This window comes from Tursiops truncatus, chromosome 3 (genome assembly GCF_011762595.2).
Source record: "Tursiops truncatus isolate mTurTru1 chromosome 3, mTurTru1.mat.Y, whole genome shotgun sequence".
NCBI lineage: Eukaryota > Metazoa > Chordata > Mammalia > Artiodactyla > Delphinidae > Tursiops > Tursiops truncatus.
In genome coordinates this window covers 104,430,063-104,445,610 of record NC_047036.1, presented here as the reverse complement: position 1 = coordinate 104,445,610, position 15,548 = coordinate 104,430,063, and the positions used below count along the sequence as shown (strand labels likewise).

The following is a 15,548-nucleotide window of genomic DNA, read 5'->3' as shown; positions in this document are numbered from 1 at the left end:
AGACCTAAACAATTAGAAAAAGAAATTAACTTGGAACAATCAGGAACTATGAAGGAAAACGGAGACTTCTGAAAAGAGCAACCATTGCATCCATGAAACTGAAATGAGATCAGTATGCTCTAAAGAACCATTGAGAATAAAAAGAAGCTATTGGAAATTTTGAATATGACAGCAAAAATTGGAAGATAAAATTGAGAACATCTAGCAGAGAAAAAGAGATTTTTTAAGATAAGAAAACTAAAGGATCAATTTAAGAGGTCCAACATTTGAATAACAGGAGTCTCCAAAAGTAATAAGAGGAAGAAATCATCAATAAAATAACTTAAGAATGTTTCCAAGAACTGAAGACATGAATTTCCAGACTGAAGAATTCTCACCAAATGACCAGCACAGTGGATGAAAAAAGATCCACACCAAGGAACATCCTTGTGAAATTTAAGAATTAGACCACAAAGATGATACAAGCTTTTTAACTTTTCACTCATTAGTACTTCTTAGCAACAACAGAAGCTAGAAAACTGTAGAGCATGCCTTCAAAATCCTGAGGAAATATTCTTTACAACTTAGAATTCTATACCAAAACTATCAATGCTTATGAAATGCAACTAGACTAGAAAAGAGCACAGACTCCAAATGCTACTTCTTTAATAAGATAAAACTGGGACTTCCCTCGTGGTCCCGTGGTTAAGAATCCACCTTCCAAAGCAGGGGACGCCGGTTTGATTCCTGGTCAGGGAGCTAAGATCCCACATGCCGCAGGGCACCTAAGCCCACACTCCACAACTACTAAGCCCGTGTGCTCTGGAGCCTGTGCGCCACAACTAGAGAGCCCACGTGCTACAACTAGAGAGCCCGCGTGCTGCAACTACTGAGCTCACGTGCCACAGCTAGAGAGAAGCCCACGCACCACAATGAAAAACCCCACATGCCACAATGAAGATCCCGCGTGCCACAACTAAGACCCAACGCAGCCCAATAATAAATAAATATTTTCTTTTAAATAAGATAAAACTAATAGAAAGCCTCCTGATTCTGAATGACTTGGTGTTTTAACAACTGGTATCATCTTTCTTTATAGTTAGACAAAATTAAGTAAGTAGGAAAAATACTATTTTCACAGACAATCAAAAGGTGGTATAGGGAAGGGAAACTAAGTATAGTACACTGTTGAATTCTGCTGGGGGTTATGTTCATAGAGTATAGGTATTTTTGCTATAACAAAATATATGTGTTCCTGAAAACTCTTACATTCTGCACATATTAAAATTTAAAAAGAATGGGAAAAATAAGGTTGGAACAAACCACTAAAAACCTATGCAACCTTGTAACCAGAGCACTAGCAGTAACATAATTAGTACCCCAGGGACTTCCCTGGTGGTTCAGTGATTAGGAATCCACCTGCCAGTGCAGGGGACATGTGTTTGAGCCCTGGTCCGGGAAGATCCCACATGCCGTAGAACAACTGAGCCCGTGTGCCACACTATTGAGCCTATGCTCTAGAGCTCACGAGCCAGAACTACTGAGGCTGCATGCCACAACTACTGAAGCCCAACCGCCTAGAGCCCATGCTCCGCAAGAGAAGCCACCAGTGAGAAGCCCATGCACCACAACGAAGAGTAGCCCCCACTCACCGTAACTAGAGAAAGCCCACGTGCAGCAACAAAGACCCAACGCAGCCAAAAACAAACTTTAAAAATAAAAATAAATTTTAAAAAATAATAATGATGATAATTAGTACTCCAGGAGATGACTTGGACAATGCAAGCAGTCAGTTTAGTGTGTCTAGAGCTGCCTCAAGAGATGCTCAGAGATGCACAACAACATCAGAGTGGCCATGCTGGCTTGCAGAAACTGAGACATTAGAGATAGAAATAGACTCTGAACACAACCCCGGCTACAAGAACAAAGGTGGTGCACACCTCTCTGGGGGAGGGAATCCTGGGTGCAGGCACTCCTTTAACTTTCTTAAAATAGAGTTGAAATCAGAGCTTTCTTTCCCTCTGAACTCTACTCTTGATATTCTGACTCTCCTTTACTAGGAAAAGTCATATGTAAGTCAATACAACCTCTAATTACAATATCATTTCTCTATTTACCAGTCACATATGAGCGAATTGGTGCTACAGACGCATTTGCAGCAGAACACAGTGAAATAATACTTTATATACCAAAACTGATCTAAACTAATCTCAACTAAAATGTAATGTATGACTATTGGGAGGATAAGAGGAAGAAAAATTTGTTATGAAGAACAAAATGAAAAAGTCAATTCCTCATCTTCCATGGCACAAAGTCAATAATGCCATTTAGATATCAAGATAAATATCAAAGGAGCAGTTAAAATAGTTGAAGGTAATTTTTTCATAAGAAGTCTTGGAGATCTCTGAATCCTTAAATTATGTTCACACATACGCATTTGTTGGATAGTCACAGGTTTTGGGGGTTTTTTTGTAAAAGCTCACATTTACAAAACCGGATAGGGAAGATTTCCCTAAGAAATGAATTAGAGATCTGAGGTTTAAGGAGGAGTTAACCCAATGATGACAGAAGTCCAGACAAAGGAAACTGCATATGCAAAGGCCCTATTAAGAGACAGCATGGTAAACAGGACTGAATAAAAAATTTCATGGTTGGAGAGGAGAGAGCAAGACCAAGTATGGTGTGAGTTGAAGCCACAGTCATTCAGGAGCCAGCTCATGAAGAGAAGAACTTTTAGGTATGTCCAAGTTTGTCTAGGGTAATTTCCATTGATGCCAGTGTCCCAGCATAATTATCAATAGCTCCCTCTCTCACACCAAGAAGGAAGTAACCCTGTTTGAATGCTAAATTATACGGCCACCCTAGTATTAGGTAATACTGAGGATTTTACTCTTCATCCTAGAAGCTACTATCCTGGAAGCCACTTAAAGTGTTTTAAGCAAAGGCGGTGAAGCCATCATTTTTTTAGTACAGAATGTTAGAGGGATAAGTGTTCTGGTACCCTATCCAGTGTTTTGTTATATAAACATTGAGTAAGACTCTACTTTAAATCGACCTTTAAGAATGTCTTCTTCCTTTCACATCACTCTTTATGACCTAAACTCATGACCTTTATTCCCATTTCTTCCTTAATTATGGTCAGTGGCTTTGACCCTACTGCTCTTCTCTACCATTAGATGCTCCTCACAGTCAACAATAAGTTCCCACGAACCAAAGTCAATGGATACTTTCTAGGCCTTATCACACCAAAACTGTACTACCATTCCTTTGTAAATCTCCTTGCCTTTCAGGACAACACCTCTACTAATGTTTTCCATTTAGAAGCCAACCCTACTTATCTCTCAACACTCAGATTTCACTGCCTCCCCAATTCCTCTGGGATGTCTCTCAAAACTTTACAAAGCTCCTACTCTGCTTTATGTGGTATGGAGAAAGGGGTAGTCCCTTTCTCCATAGCAAGATGTGGATACTGCTATCACAGCATTTGTTACATTGTACTAGCATATTGCAGTTACAGTATCACAATACTGTAGTGCATTTTATGTCTTCCTCACTACATTGTAAGCAACTTGTTAACAGGCACTAAGTGTCCCATCTCCCTGTTACCAGCATCTGATTCAAGGCCTGGCATGTAGTACTTGTAATAGGGAAGAACCTGCCTCCATATTGATCTGTTTCTTCTACTTTAACCTTTGTATTCTATTGCTTTTGCTATAAGTTAATCATTAAATGGATGTTGCCTACAGCTTAAAGTATACATAATGAGCATCTCCAGGAACCCTGTCTCCCAGTTAAGCTAAAATACCTTCGTTTAGTTCACTAGGAATACCCTAACCAGGCCCACCTGGGAATGGATGCAGGTAAGAAGAAATGAACATATCCCCTCCCGTTCTGGCCTGAACCAGGAAATATTAGCAACAACGTATCACCTTTTTTACTTTACCCCTCACCTCCCCTTCTTTGTTCTGAAAGAAACTAGCACCCAAACCCAGGCAAGATGGTTCTTTGGGAAACTAGTCCACCATCTTCTTGGTGTGCTAGCCTTCCAAATAAAGTCCCTATTCTTTGCCCCAACAACTCATTTCTCAATTTACTGGCCTTCTGTGTGGGGAGCAGTACAAGCCTGCACTTCCTAACAGTACCTGTTCCACAAATGTGTGCTGAATAAAAAATGAAAACAATATTTCTGCCATGAGTATTCAAGACTTATTTAGAGATTTTAGTTTATTTTAAAGTTATTATAAAGGCACGGAGTAAAGTAGGAAGTTCTTCAACAAGGAAGAAAAGACAAAAGAGGTCTCTTTCAGTAATTCATTTTTAGCCTTTCCTTATTAGCAAATGAAGCCCTCAGTATTTCAAGCAGCTGCCTCAGTTACTCCACCCTCCTGACAAATCCAAGATTATCTCAAATATCACTGTGAAAAACTCACATCTAGTACCATTTCCAAAAGTAGCACCCAAACCTGAAAGTCAACTGTCTTATGTAAGACTTCAAGTCCAAGGACAGATGACAGCGCTCCATGGGCCTGCTTCAGGTCGGTATTAAATGGCATGATCCACGTAAAAACCCTGTAACAATGCTAGAAGACAGAGCTAGGATCTATTCTAGCTCTGCCATTGATCTGCTAAGTTATCCCAGGCAAAATATTTAACCTCTCTGAGCCTCAAGTTTCCTCACCCACCAAACAGGGTTATCATAACACTTAAAAGACAGTGTCTGTAAAGCACCTAGCATAGTACCTGGCAAACACAATAAGCAGAAGATAAATGTTAGCTCTTTTTGTCCCGCATCTTGTACCAGTATTCTTATCTCTCTAGGTCTCAATTTCTGAACCTACACAGTGGGCTGGATAGATCAGATGATCCAAGTCCCCTCCTAGCTATAAAAGTGGTATAATCCTATGATCAATAAACACAAATGCGGGGCTTCCCTGGTGGCGCAGTGGTTGAGAGTCCGCCTGCCGATGCAGGGGACACGGGTTCGTGCTCCGGTCCGGGAAGATCCCACATGCCGCGGAGTGGCTGGGCCCGTGAGCCATGGCCGCTGAGCCTGCGCCTAAGGAGCCTGTGTTCCGCAACGGGAGAGGTCACAACAGTGAGAGGCCCGCGTATCGCATGCATAAATAAATACATACATACATACATACAAATGCAATAAAGGCAAAAAATTAAATTTAAAAAGGACCAAGTAGGGCTTCCCTGGTGGCGCAGTGGTTGAGAGTCCGCCTGCCGATGCAGGGGATGCGGGTTCGTGCCCCGGTCCGGGAGGATCCCACATGCCGCGGAGCGGCTGGTCCCGTGAGCCATGGCCGCTGAGCCTGCGCGTCCGGAGCCTGTGCTCCGCAACGGAAGAGGCCACAACAGTGAGAGGCTCGTGTACCATAAAAAAAAAAAAAGGACCAAGTAAACATATTAGCTAGGGAAAGTCTCACTTATCATCCAGGTCTACAGCAAAGATATCAGCAGAAACCTAAGATTATGACCCAAATGTGGATCTTTTTACTCCTTTATGTTTGCAACATGAGCACAACAATAAAAATGATCGAGAACTAAAAAGAACCTGCAGAAATTAAAAATAAATTCCCCCAAATGGACACCCATATGCTGTTACTGGCATCAAAAACTGGCCAAGTTGTAATTACTTTATCCAATGGTTAACATTTCACCAGTAAATTAGTTTAACATTTAACCATTTTTATCAATATGTTAACCAGGAGAAAAAATTTGATATTGTCAGAAAGCGGGAAGAGGATAATCATGGCCCTCTATGGCCTCTGAGAAATTAGGTAGTCACTGCAAAGCTGACATCTCTGGTCACGGTAAACTAACCCTACCCATTAAAGGCTGTTGACGTATCTTCAAAATGACGATATAGCACATTTACTGACATGTAAATAAGTTCACAAAGCAGTGTAGCATGAAAGAAGGTTATGCATCAATATTTATCATGAACCCATTTTTCGTTAATAATATGGATATAAAAAGAAAAACTTAGAGCTCTTATTTATGGAACTAAGGGTGACTTTTATTTTCTTCTTGGTGTTTATCTGTATTTTCTAATTTTCCATAATGAATATATAATTTTTGTGTAACAAAAAAATTAGTTTTTTAAAATTTCCCAAATATAACAGCCAAAACACAATCCCTTTTACCAGAAAGATATATTGGAAAAAATAAAAAAAAAGAAGTTAAAAACTCTGATTAGGAAACTTCCCTGGATCCCAGAAATAATTGGGAACTTCAGTTAGACAGGGTGTCGTCACCCAATTAACACTTAAGGCTCATTCTCACTATTTGTGCATGAAATAGACCTACAGTGATGATGCAATAGTCTAAAGATCTCTAACTCAGAAATACCTGAGGTGAAGTCATCTGGACAAATGAAAAGAACAAGCATAATGGAGTATATGGAGAAAAAAAAAAAAAACATTCAGCAGCATACTTTTACAGTGCTTTATCTTTCATTCTGTGTGTTTACTTCCTTGAGCCTGGGTACACCAAAAGATTACCTAGTCTAACCTCCTAGTTTAAATAAACAACTCCAAAAGATACGCTCTACCAAACATCCTTTGAAAGCATGGGAAGGAAGCATCATGATGGTTTCATTACTTAGGACCTGTCACCTAGACTTTAACACCAATTTTAGGCGTCTATCCTTCCTGTTCTTCCCTTGAAAATTAAAGTAATATTTACCATGAAGTTTTATACCTCTCATATTAAGGCAAGGGTGTTACTGGCAACTTGCTTCTACCAGGGCAAAATAAGGACATAAACAAAAGACCAAGTAATATATGGGATCAAATTTTTGTTTTTCAATTAATTATTCTACCTACAAAGGAAAGTCCCTAGAGCAGATTAGCATTTATTACTTTAGGTTTGAAAACTGAAAAATATTAATGTTAAAACAACCCTGAAGATACTGTTTAGCCCTGCACCTAAATTTCATTCTGTGTGACCAAAATATGTAGAAAGTCAACACAGTAAACATATACAATAAGTCCAAATATACAGTAAATCCCCAGCACCCCCTTCTCCCCAAAGAAAGAGAAAAAAAATAGTTTATCTGATTTACTTTCACTTCCATATACTTCCTAATTTATTCAAATAGCCAATTCTGATAAAAATCCACCCGTTATTATGAGACAAGTAAATGACAGGCTAGAAAAAGATCTGGGTTTCTTAATTCTTCCTGAGATTCAGAAAACTACTAGTTATGCCTCATCCCAGTTACACAGATGAGGCATGAAAACTCAAAGAATTAAAGTATTAATACCTGCCCCAAGTCACAAAATGTAGGAAGGTGCAACTTCATGTAGTGCTCTTGCTTAACACTACTGTATCTCAAGCTACTGTGACTGACAAGTGTCCCAATTATACATGCGAGTAGCACGTGAACATCTGTACGTATTTTTTAACGAAAACACACAAATCCAAATTTCCCAACAGAAGTTTCCTTACTAACGTACTGACAAAGCAAAATCAGAGGAATGTCGTTTTCCCAAAGGAATATACTATGTAGGCTTGATCCCCTCAACCTCAAACCTATCCTATTCAAAACTTGCTTGGGGACGAAGGCAGGAAGCCTACAAATCTTCAGGTGCATATATACTGTGAAAAAAATACAAGCAACATTACACTTTATTCTATTTTGAGAAAAACTTTTCTTTTCATGAAATTATACTTAAAAAGAAGCACCATCTGTTTTGAAAAGATATGAAATTCTGCTTTAAATAACAAATTTTTTGTCCAGTATCTCAAAGACTAATTTGAGAACACTGGCTTTGAGGCCCAATACCTATAATACACTAAACTATGTTTCTTGGGACATCCTTTTTATTTGTTTTTAAGATTTAGTTTTATATTTTTGGCTGCACTGGGTCTTTGTTGCTGCGCGCAGGCTTTCTCTAGTGGTGAGCAGAGGCTACTCTTTGTTGCAGTGCATGTGCTTCTCATTACATTGCGGTGGCTTCTCTTGTTGTGGAGCACGGGCTCCAGGCACACGGGCTTCAGTAGTTGCAGGATGTGGGTTCAGTAGTTGTGGCGCACAGGCTTAGCCGCTCCATGGTATATGGGATCCTCCCAGACCAGGGATCAAACCTGTGGCACCTGCATTGGCAGGTGGATTCTTTTTTTTGTTTTGTTCGTTTGTTTGTTTGTTTTGCGATACCCGGGCCTCTCACTGTTGTGGCCTCTCCCGCCGCAGAGCACAGGCTCCAGACGCGCAGGCCCAGTGGCCACGGCTCACAGGCCCCATCCGCTCCGCGGCATGCGGGATCCTCCCAGACCGGGGCACGAACCCACGTCCCCTATATCGGCAGGCAGACTCCCAACCACGGCGCCACCAGGGAAGCCTGGCAGGTGGATTCTTATCCACTATGCCACCAGGGAAGTCCCGGGACATCCTTTTAAAAATATTTTTTTTAATGAAGGGACAGTAAATTGACTTGCTCAGCATCTCAAACAATGCTATAGCATCCATTATATTAGTTATATTCCAGTGAGCCCCCATCTCCAGTTTCCTAATTAATTCATAATTCTCAAAAGAGAAAATGACTTTAGAGTCAATTTTGCATCCTTTCAAGCTTGAATATCTACTGTGAACCAATCAATCAATCAAATTTATTTGTGTTTGAGGAATAAAGCACAACTTCTAGAACCTGATGAGTCAAGCGAAGTTACTAAGAAGTAGTCAATTAAAAAACATGAATCATTACTCTTATATGTAATCCCAGAGCTCTAAAACGTAAATTTTCATTAATTCATTTGGTGACAAAACTTGACCTGAATGGACATGAGGCTATTTTTAGTTGTCTTTCTCCATTTACTGTGACTATTAATCTTTCCCTGCAGAAATACCTGTTTCACATAGAGTGCTACCCCAGACCCCACTGGGGTGTCATATACAGTATACGCATCATACTACCTTCTTAAAGTTGGAATTGCTTTTAATTCCAAACACTTGTGGCTATAAGGGTTTTACATAAAAGACTATGGATCTGTACCACTGAAGAAAAAAAAAATGTATGCATCCACAAAATTAGTTACTGAACAACTGTTAAACATAACTTTCTCTTATATTTAGTTTTCCTGCAGAATTAGTTAATTCTGAAATTCTCAATTAAGTCAATTTTTCTTTGCTTTTTTGTTTAAAGTGTTGACTGATGGTATTCATCATCATTCTTGGCAAGTATTCAAAAAAGCTTCCAATGAAATATAATTAGGCTTGGAATGAACTGGAGTAGCTATATCTTAGATCTAAGATCAGTTTCCCTGTAAGAGACCACCTGCACAGAAGCCGTTGTCAAATTCTTTCTAGCAGGACAAGTGTCTCCAAGAATTCTTCTGTCTTTGAGGTATGTTGTATGCTAAAGAACCAAAAAGGGACTAAGTAATTTTGGAATCTATAATTCTCTCAAGACTTGCTTTCTTTTTTTTCTTTCTTTTTAAATGAAAGCTTATTTATTTATTTATTTTTGGCTGTGTTGGGTCTTCGTTTCTGTGCGAGGGCTTTCTCTAGTTGCGGCGAGCCAGGGCCACTCTTCATCGTGGTGCGTGGGCCTCTCACTATCGTGGCCTTTCTTGTCGCAGAGCACAAGCTCCAGACGCGCAGGCTCAGTAGTTGTGGTTCAAAGGCCTAGTTGCTCCGCGGCATGTGGGATCTTCCCAGACCAGGGCTCGAACCCGTGTCGCCTGAATTGGCAGGCGGATTCTCAACCACTGCGCCACCAGGGAAGCCCCAAGACTTGCTTTCTTAATCTAAATCCTCCTAACAGACTAATTACAAAGACTCTAACTCCAAATAAGTTACAGAAAATTATTCTTAAACGAAAGAGCTCAATGGACCCAAACAGATAATAAAACATTTCTTCCTTTTCATCTTACAAACTGTACTTCAATTATTGTTCAAAATTAAAATATTTCCAAGATTTCCAAGGATTACTATGCACAGGCACTGACCTCCCCACTAGACCCTAATAAAAAAGCAGTAGGGACTTCCCTGGTGGCGCAGTGGTTAAGAATCCGCCTGCCAACACAGGTGACACGGGTTCGATCCCTGGTCTGAGAAGATCCCACATGCCACAGAGCAACTAAGCCCGTGCACCACAACTACTGAGCCTGCTCTCTAGAGCCCGCGAGCCACAAATACTGAGCCCACATGCCGCAACTACTAAAGCCTGTGCGCCTAGAGCCCGTGCTCAGCAACAAGAGAAGCCACCACAAATGAGAAGCCCACGCACCGCAATCAAGAGTAGCCCCTGCTCGCCACAACTAGAGAGAGCCCGCATGCAGGAACGGAGACCCAACGCAGCCCAAAATAAACAAATATTAAGAAAAAAAAGCAGTAAACAACGAATAAACCCATAGCAAGAAAGTGAACAGAAAAAGGATCATTAGCAAACATTTCAACAAATTTCTAGTAGATAAAATGTAGAGGACATCCCTGGTGACACAGTGGTTAAGAATCTGCTTGCCAATGCAGGGGACATGGGTTTGAGCCCCGGTCCGGGAAGATCCCACATGCCCCGGAGCAACTAAGCCCGTACGCTACAACTACTGAAGCCTGCGTGCCTAGGGCCCATGCTCTGCAACAAGAGAAGCCACTGCAATGAGAAGCCTGCGCACCACAACGAAGAGTAGTCCCCACTCGCTGCAGCTAGAGAAAGCCTGTGTGCAGCAACAAAGACCCAACACAGCCAAAGATAAATAAATAAATTAATTAAAAAAAAATAAAAACTTAGTGGCTTAAAAAAAAAATGTAGATAAAAGTACCTACCACAGAACGTGCACACAGGGGCTACAGGAGAAAGTAAGGCAGACTTAAAATGAGGGATTAACTCATGAAACAGCTTTGCACCTCACCCTCCTGGGCACCCTTTAACATAACTGCAGGCTTTCCAACAAGTTGGCCAAGAATACATCCCATTCCTACATAAAGAGATCCTAATTTGCTCTTACACTCAGAAAAGTGGGAAGGAGCTACCTAAATAACCCGGCAGTAATATTCAAGCATTACCTAGTTCTTCATTTGAAAATGTAGACAACCAAGGATCAGCAATTGACAAAAATGAGTAGGAAGATAAAAAGCAAACCAAACAAAAAGAACAAGTGACCAGGGAGGGAAAAGAGATAATCCAATTAACAGAAGAGAATTTAAAAAGAAAACCCTAAATATTACTCTCAGACAGATTAAAGAAAATAATGCATCCTTAAAAATAAACACAAGCTGAAAAAAAGAGAAATACCTGTACAAAAAGATTTCTTGGAATTAAAAGTATGACTTGTGCCTTTAAATGTCACTATTGAGCTGGAGAAGAGCAAAGTAATTTCCCAGGATGAAAAAAAGTATAAGGAAACAAGAAACCCAAGAGTTCAACATTCCAACAAGAGAGAACAAAGAAAATGGAGCACAGAAAACATACAGAAAAAAGTAAATTTCCCAGAGCTAAACAAAGACCAAGACTTTAAATGGAAAGGACCTGCTTATAACAACTACAATGCATAAGAGAATATCCATACCTAGACCTATCACCATGCAATCCCAGAAAACCAGGAGAAAAGAAAATTCCAAAGCTTCCCGAGAGGCAAAGCAATTACCAAAAGAAAGTAACTGTGACTGGCATTAGGTAGACATGAACAACAACTGGCTACTAGAAGACAACGGGGCAATATGATACTTTCCAAGCTGTAAGGAAAAATGTTGAACCAGTATTCTATACCTAGCCCAACTATTCATCAAGCATGAGACAAAAATCAAAATTATTTTCAGATACACGAGACTTGGAAAGTCTACCTCCTGCCATCTTTTCTGAATAAGTAACTTAAGGATGTTCTCCAATAAAATGAAGGAAGAAACCAAGGAACTGAAAATATATGATACAGGAGGAAACCGGGTCTAAATCAGGTAAATTCCTAGGATGTCAACTGCACATCATGTCTTAAGAGCAAAGAGCTTAAGGGAAGAAAGTAGCCTCATATAATAGATATTATGATTAGATATCTTTTAAAAGTTTGAAGATATGCTAAAGGCAAAATTTTCTTTAATCAGCAAGAAAAATGGAAGGCTATTTAGGAACAAAATTGTACAAAGAAAGTCAGGATTGAAATATGAAAGTAAAATGTGGTATGTTTTGAGGAATTGATGGCACATCAGAAAATAAAATACATCTAATCCTAATAGATATATATGTTCAGGCTCTCTCTATATAGTTATATATAGATATTTATCTATCTATAAAATCCCAGTACACTACCTGACATCTCAAAGAAAATTGTTTTCAATTGTCAAGCCCTCAGACAGGCCTTCCTTAACTATACCATCCCTTCACCCTGCTCTATTTTTATTCCCCTAGTATTTGTTATCCTAACATTATATCACATTCACTGATTTCATTGATTCTAACACATATATTCTTCACTTTTTAATCTTGATGAAACCAGCATGCATTTTACAATCCATGCAGAGCATTTTACAACTACAGTCAGCCAGGTGGCAGTCTTGTTACTGTGTGAAAAACCTTCAGTGGATACCTTCTGAAAAGATTATAAAAGCACCAGCATCAAAATGTTTCAGATTAGCTGAAATACAATTTTTATTCGCTTGCTGGGTATCTCCCCTATCATCAACATAAGGGCAATAACTTATTTTTTTCAAATCTCTGTATCCTCTACATAAAACAGTGACTGGCAGGTAACATACTTAATCTGTGTCACACTTTAACATCTCTGAAAACAGGGTGGGTCCAACAGGACGGATCCTGCATAGTTGGCCCTTAAGTTTTTCTTCTTAGTGGTACATGTGATAATGGTGAATCATATAAGCAATGGCATCCAAGATATGAAGAAATTCAGTAATGAAAAGTTTGGAGGAAGATGGAGACAGTAGTGAGTGAACTGACCCATTTCAAAAGACGACTCCAAAGATTAGAAAATCCAGGAAACAGAAACATAAGCTTATTATTATTTTTATTTTGTGGAACTAAATACTCAAAGAAATAAAAACAAAAAAGGCTAAATGTGATTGTCTCCTGGAAGGAGGCAAGAGACATCGTTTTTCACTATAAGACTGTCTATACAATTTTTTTTTTTTTTTTACCAAGTGCACATATTCTTTATGAACCGTTTTTCAAGTATTTAACAAGATGGGGAAGTTGAGATTCACATACTGAAAATCACAGAGACTGAGACAGGAACATTTACACGGAGACAGAGAGACATTCAGGGGAACACAAAGTCAAAGTCAGAATCAGGTATCTCCAGAGATTTCAACTGGCAAGAGGGGATGAAGACCACCGGAATTCTGCAGGCAAACCGAGCAATATTCTAAAGCGTGACATCAACACTAGCTGCCTACTGAGGATAACTATGCCATTTTGCTCATCAGAAAGGCAAGGTAGGATCGGCAAAGGCTTGCTAGTTTACCCGTGTGCCCTGAACTGAAAAATTCAGACCCTCTTATGTGAAAAAATTACAAGCTCTCCCTCGCCACAACTCTCCACGTTTACACAACACCCTTTCACCTGCCCTGGCCTGTCAACGTAAGGACAGATGCGGGGACTGAGCTGGGTCTCCCCTACACCCGAAAAAGCAAATGACTATGTCTGGGCGATACAAAAGCTAGGGGAGAGGACTGCTGCGGGAGGGCAGGCGGTTCGTCCATCCGAGAACGGTGGCCAAGACGTGAAAAAACCCAGCTTGCGGAGTCCAGTGCAGAGAAACACCCAAAGACCGCGGCCTGTCTCGGCATAAAGAAAGGACACCTTTCCCCAGAGAAAGCTAACCAGCTTGAACACCCAACTTGCCCAGAGCCGACAGTGGCGCGCAGTTCAGACTCCGCCCCTCCCCCTTCGCCCAAGGCAGGCGCAGAAAGATCGCAAAATGTCACAGGGCCAAGACTGAGCGCGCCAAAGCGGGACCCACCCCCGGGAGACCGGGACGCCGGAGGCAGGTCCCTCCCCTTCCTCTCTCCGCCCGCGCAGAGCTCATTCATTCTCCAGGCGGGCAGCAGGTCCTCCCCGGCCGGCCATTCCTGCACCGCAAACCCACCAGATGCTTTGTCTCGGGCCTGGCCGGAAACCGGGGCGCGCATTCGAGCGCGCGCCCAGACGCCACCTCCCCGCACCTGGCGCCCGCCAGATCTCCGCGCGTTTAAAGCCTTCTGGATCCCGGGGTCCGAGGCCCGAAGCCGGTCGCCTGTCGCTGGCGGCCCCAGGCGCGCACTTCGCCGAGTCCCACTGGGTATCCAGGATCGGGAAATGTGCATCCCGGTCCCACCATCACTACAGCTTGAGACCCCCCGCGCGACCCCCGCCCCCGCTGAAAAACACTAGATTCTGTCTCCTTCTTAGAGACCGAGACCCTGCCCCTTCCGAAGGACGTGAGCACCCCGGCCCTCGCCCTCCCGCCCGAGCTGCGCCCCCGGCACTCACTTGAGGAGCAGCTGGTCGTGCTCGGCCTTGAACTTGCCCAGCTCGATCTGCAGCTTGGCGCGCTCGCGGGCCGTGTCGTCGAGCGCGCGTCGCGCGTCGGCCAGCTCGGTCTCGTAGAGTGCCTTGAGGCCGGTGAGCTCGCGGCCGCGCACCTCCTCACGCTCCGTCACCTGCAGCTGCAGCGCGCTGTTCTCCGTCTCCAGGCTGCGCACCTTGTCGATGTACACGGCCAGCCGGTCGTTGAGCTCGCGCAGCTCCTCCTTCTCTTGCAGCCGCGACAGCCGCGTGGGGCTCAGTGGCGTGGCGGGGCCGCCGGCGCGGCTGCCCGTCCGCTGCTGCACTGGGGTCGCTGTCGCCATGGCGATCGGCGAGGAGAGCTGAGCGCTGAGGCCGCGGGCAGCGCCGGAACACGGAGGGGGCGTCAGGCGGAGAAGCGTGAGGGAAGGCACGAACCGACGATCCGCGCTCGCGGAGAGGCAGACGTCGGGGGGAAGGACGAAGCACCTGGGATGGCGGGAGAGGGGTTACAAGCACAAAGGGCAAAGGGGGAGGACTACGAATCAATTAAACGTAAAACGTCCTTTGTAAGAAAACATGCACACACACACGCGCGCACACACGCTCAGGAAATACAGGGTGAGGGTGGCCGGGAGAGCCGAGCAGAGTCCGCGCGCCGCCGCCGCCGCCGCCGCCGAGTCTCCCGCCCGCAGCACTTTGTTTCCTCTCAGGCGGCGCTGAGCCGCGGGCGGGGTGAGGAGGGCGGAGGGGCGGGCTGGCTGCGAGCCGCTGGGGGCGGAGGTGGCGCGGGCCGCGGCGCCGCGCTCCCCAAGATGGCCGGCGCGCTCCGGCGTATCCACGTGACCGTCGCTGGCCAATGGGGGGCCGGCAACTCGGGGGCCGGGCCTGTAAATTCAAAATCTGGCCATCAGGCAACCGTCGGCTCTGAGCGCCCGGCTGGGCGTGGCTGGGGGCGGAAGGACTGAGGGCTGTGGGGAGGGGTGCCGGGGACTGCTCGAGCGGCGGCTTTGGGCTCCGCGCCGGCCGTGCTTTCCCACCAGCGCGCGGGGACCGCTTATCGGGTCGGGTCGGCGGATGGCGGGAAGGGGCCCAGAGGCTTCCGGGGCGGGTCCGTGCCGCCGCCCA

General features: G+C 43.4%; 1 protein-coding gene across 2 annotated transcripts in view; it reads right to left on the bottom strand.

Annotated features, from left to right (window-relative positions):
• The window catches only part of LMNB1 (lamin B1), a 66,802-nt gene extending 51,777 nt beyond the window's left edge, over positions 1–15,025 (bottom strand). The window contains exons 1-2 of one of the 2 annotated variants that reach the window (XM_073802467.1): positions 15,010–15,025; positions 14,406–14,909 (exon numbers count right to left, since the gene is read on the bottom strand). In XM_073802467.1, coding sequence (XP_073658568.1) covers positions 14,406–14,764 — 359 coding nt within the window. In that variant the 5' untranslated portion in view covers positions 14,765–14,909; positions 15,010–15,025. The remainder of the gene's footprint in view (positions 1–14,405; positions 14,910–15,009) is intronic. The other variant, XM_019924325.3, reaches the window with a different exon arrangement.
• Positions 15,026–15,548: the final 523 nt, after the last annotated feature.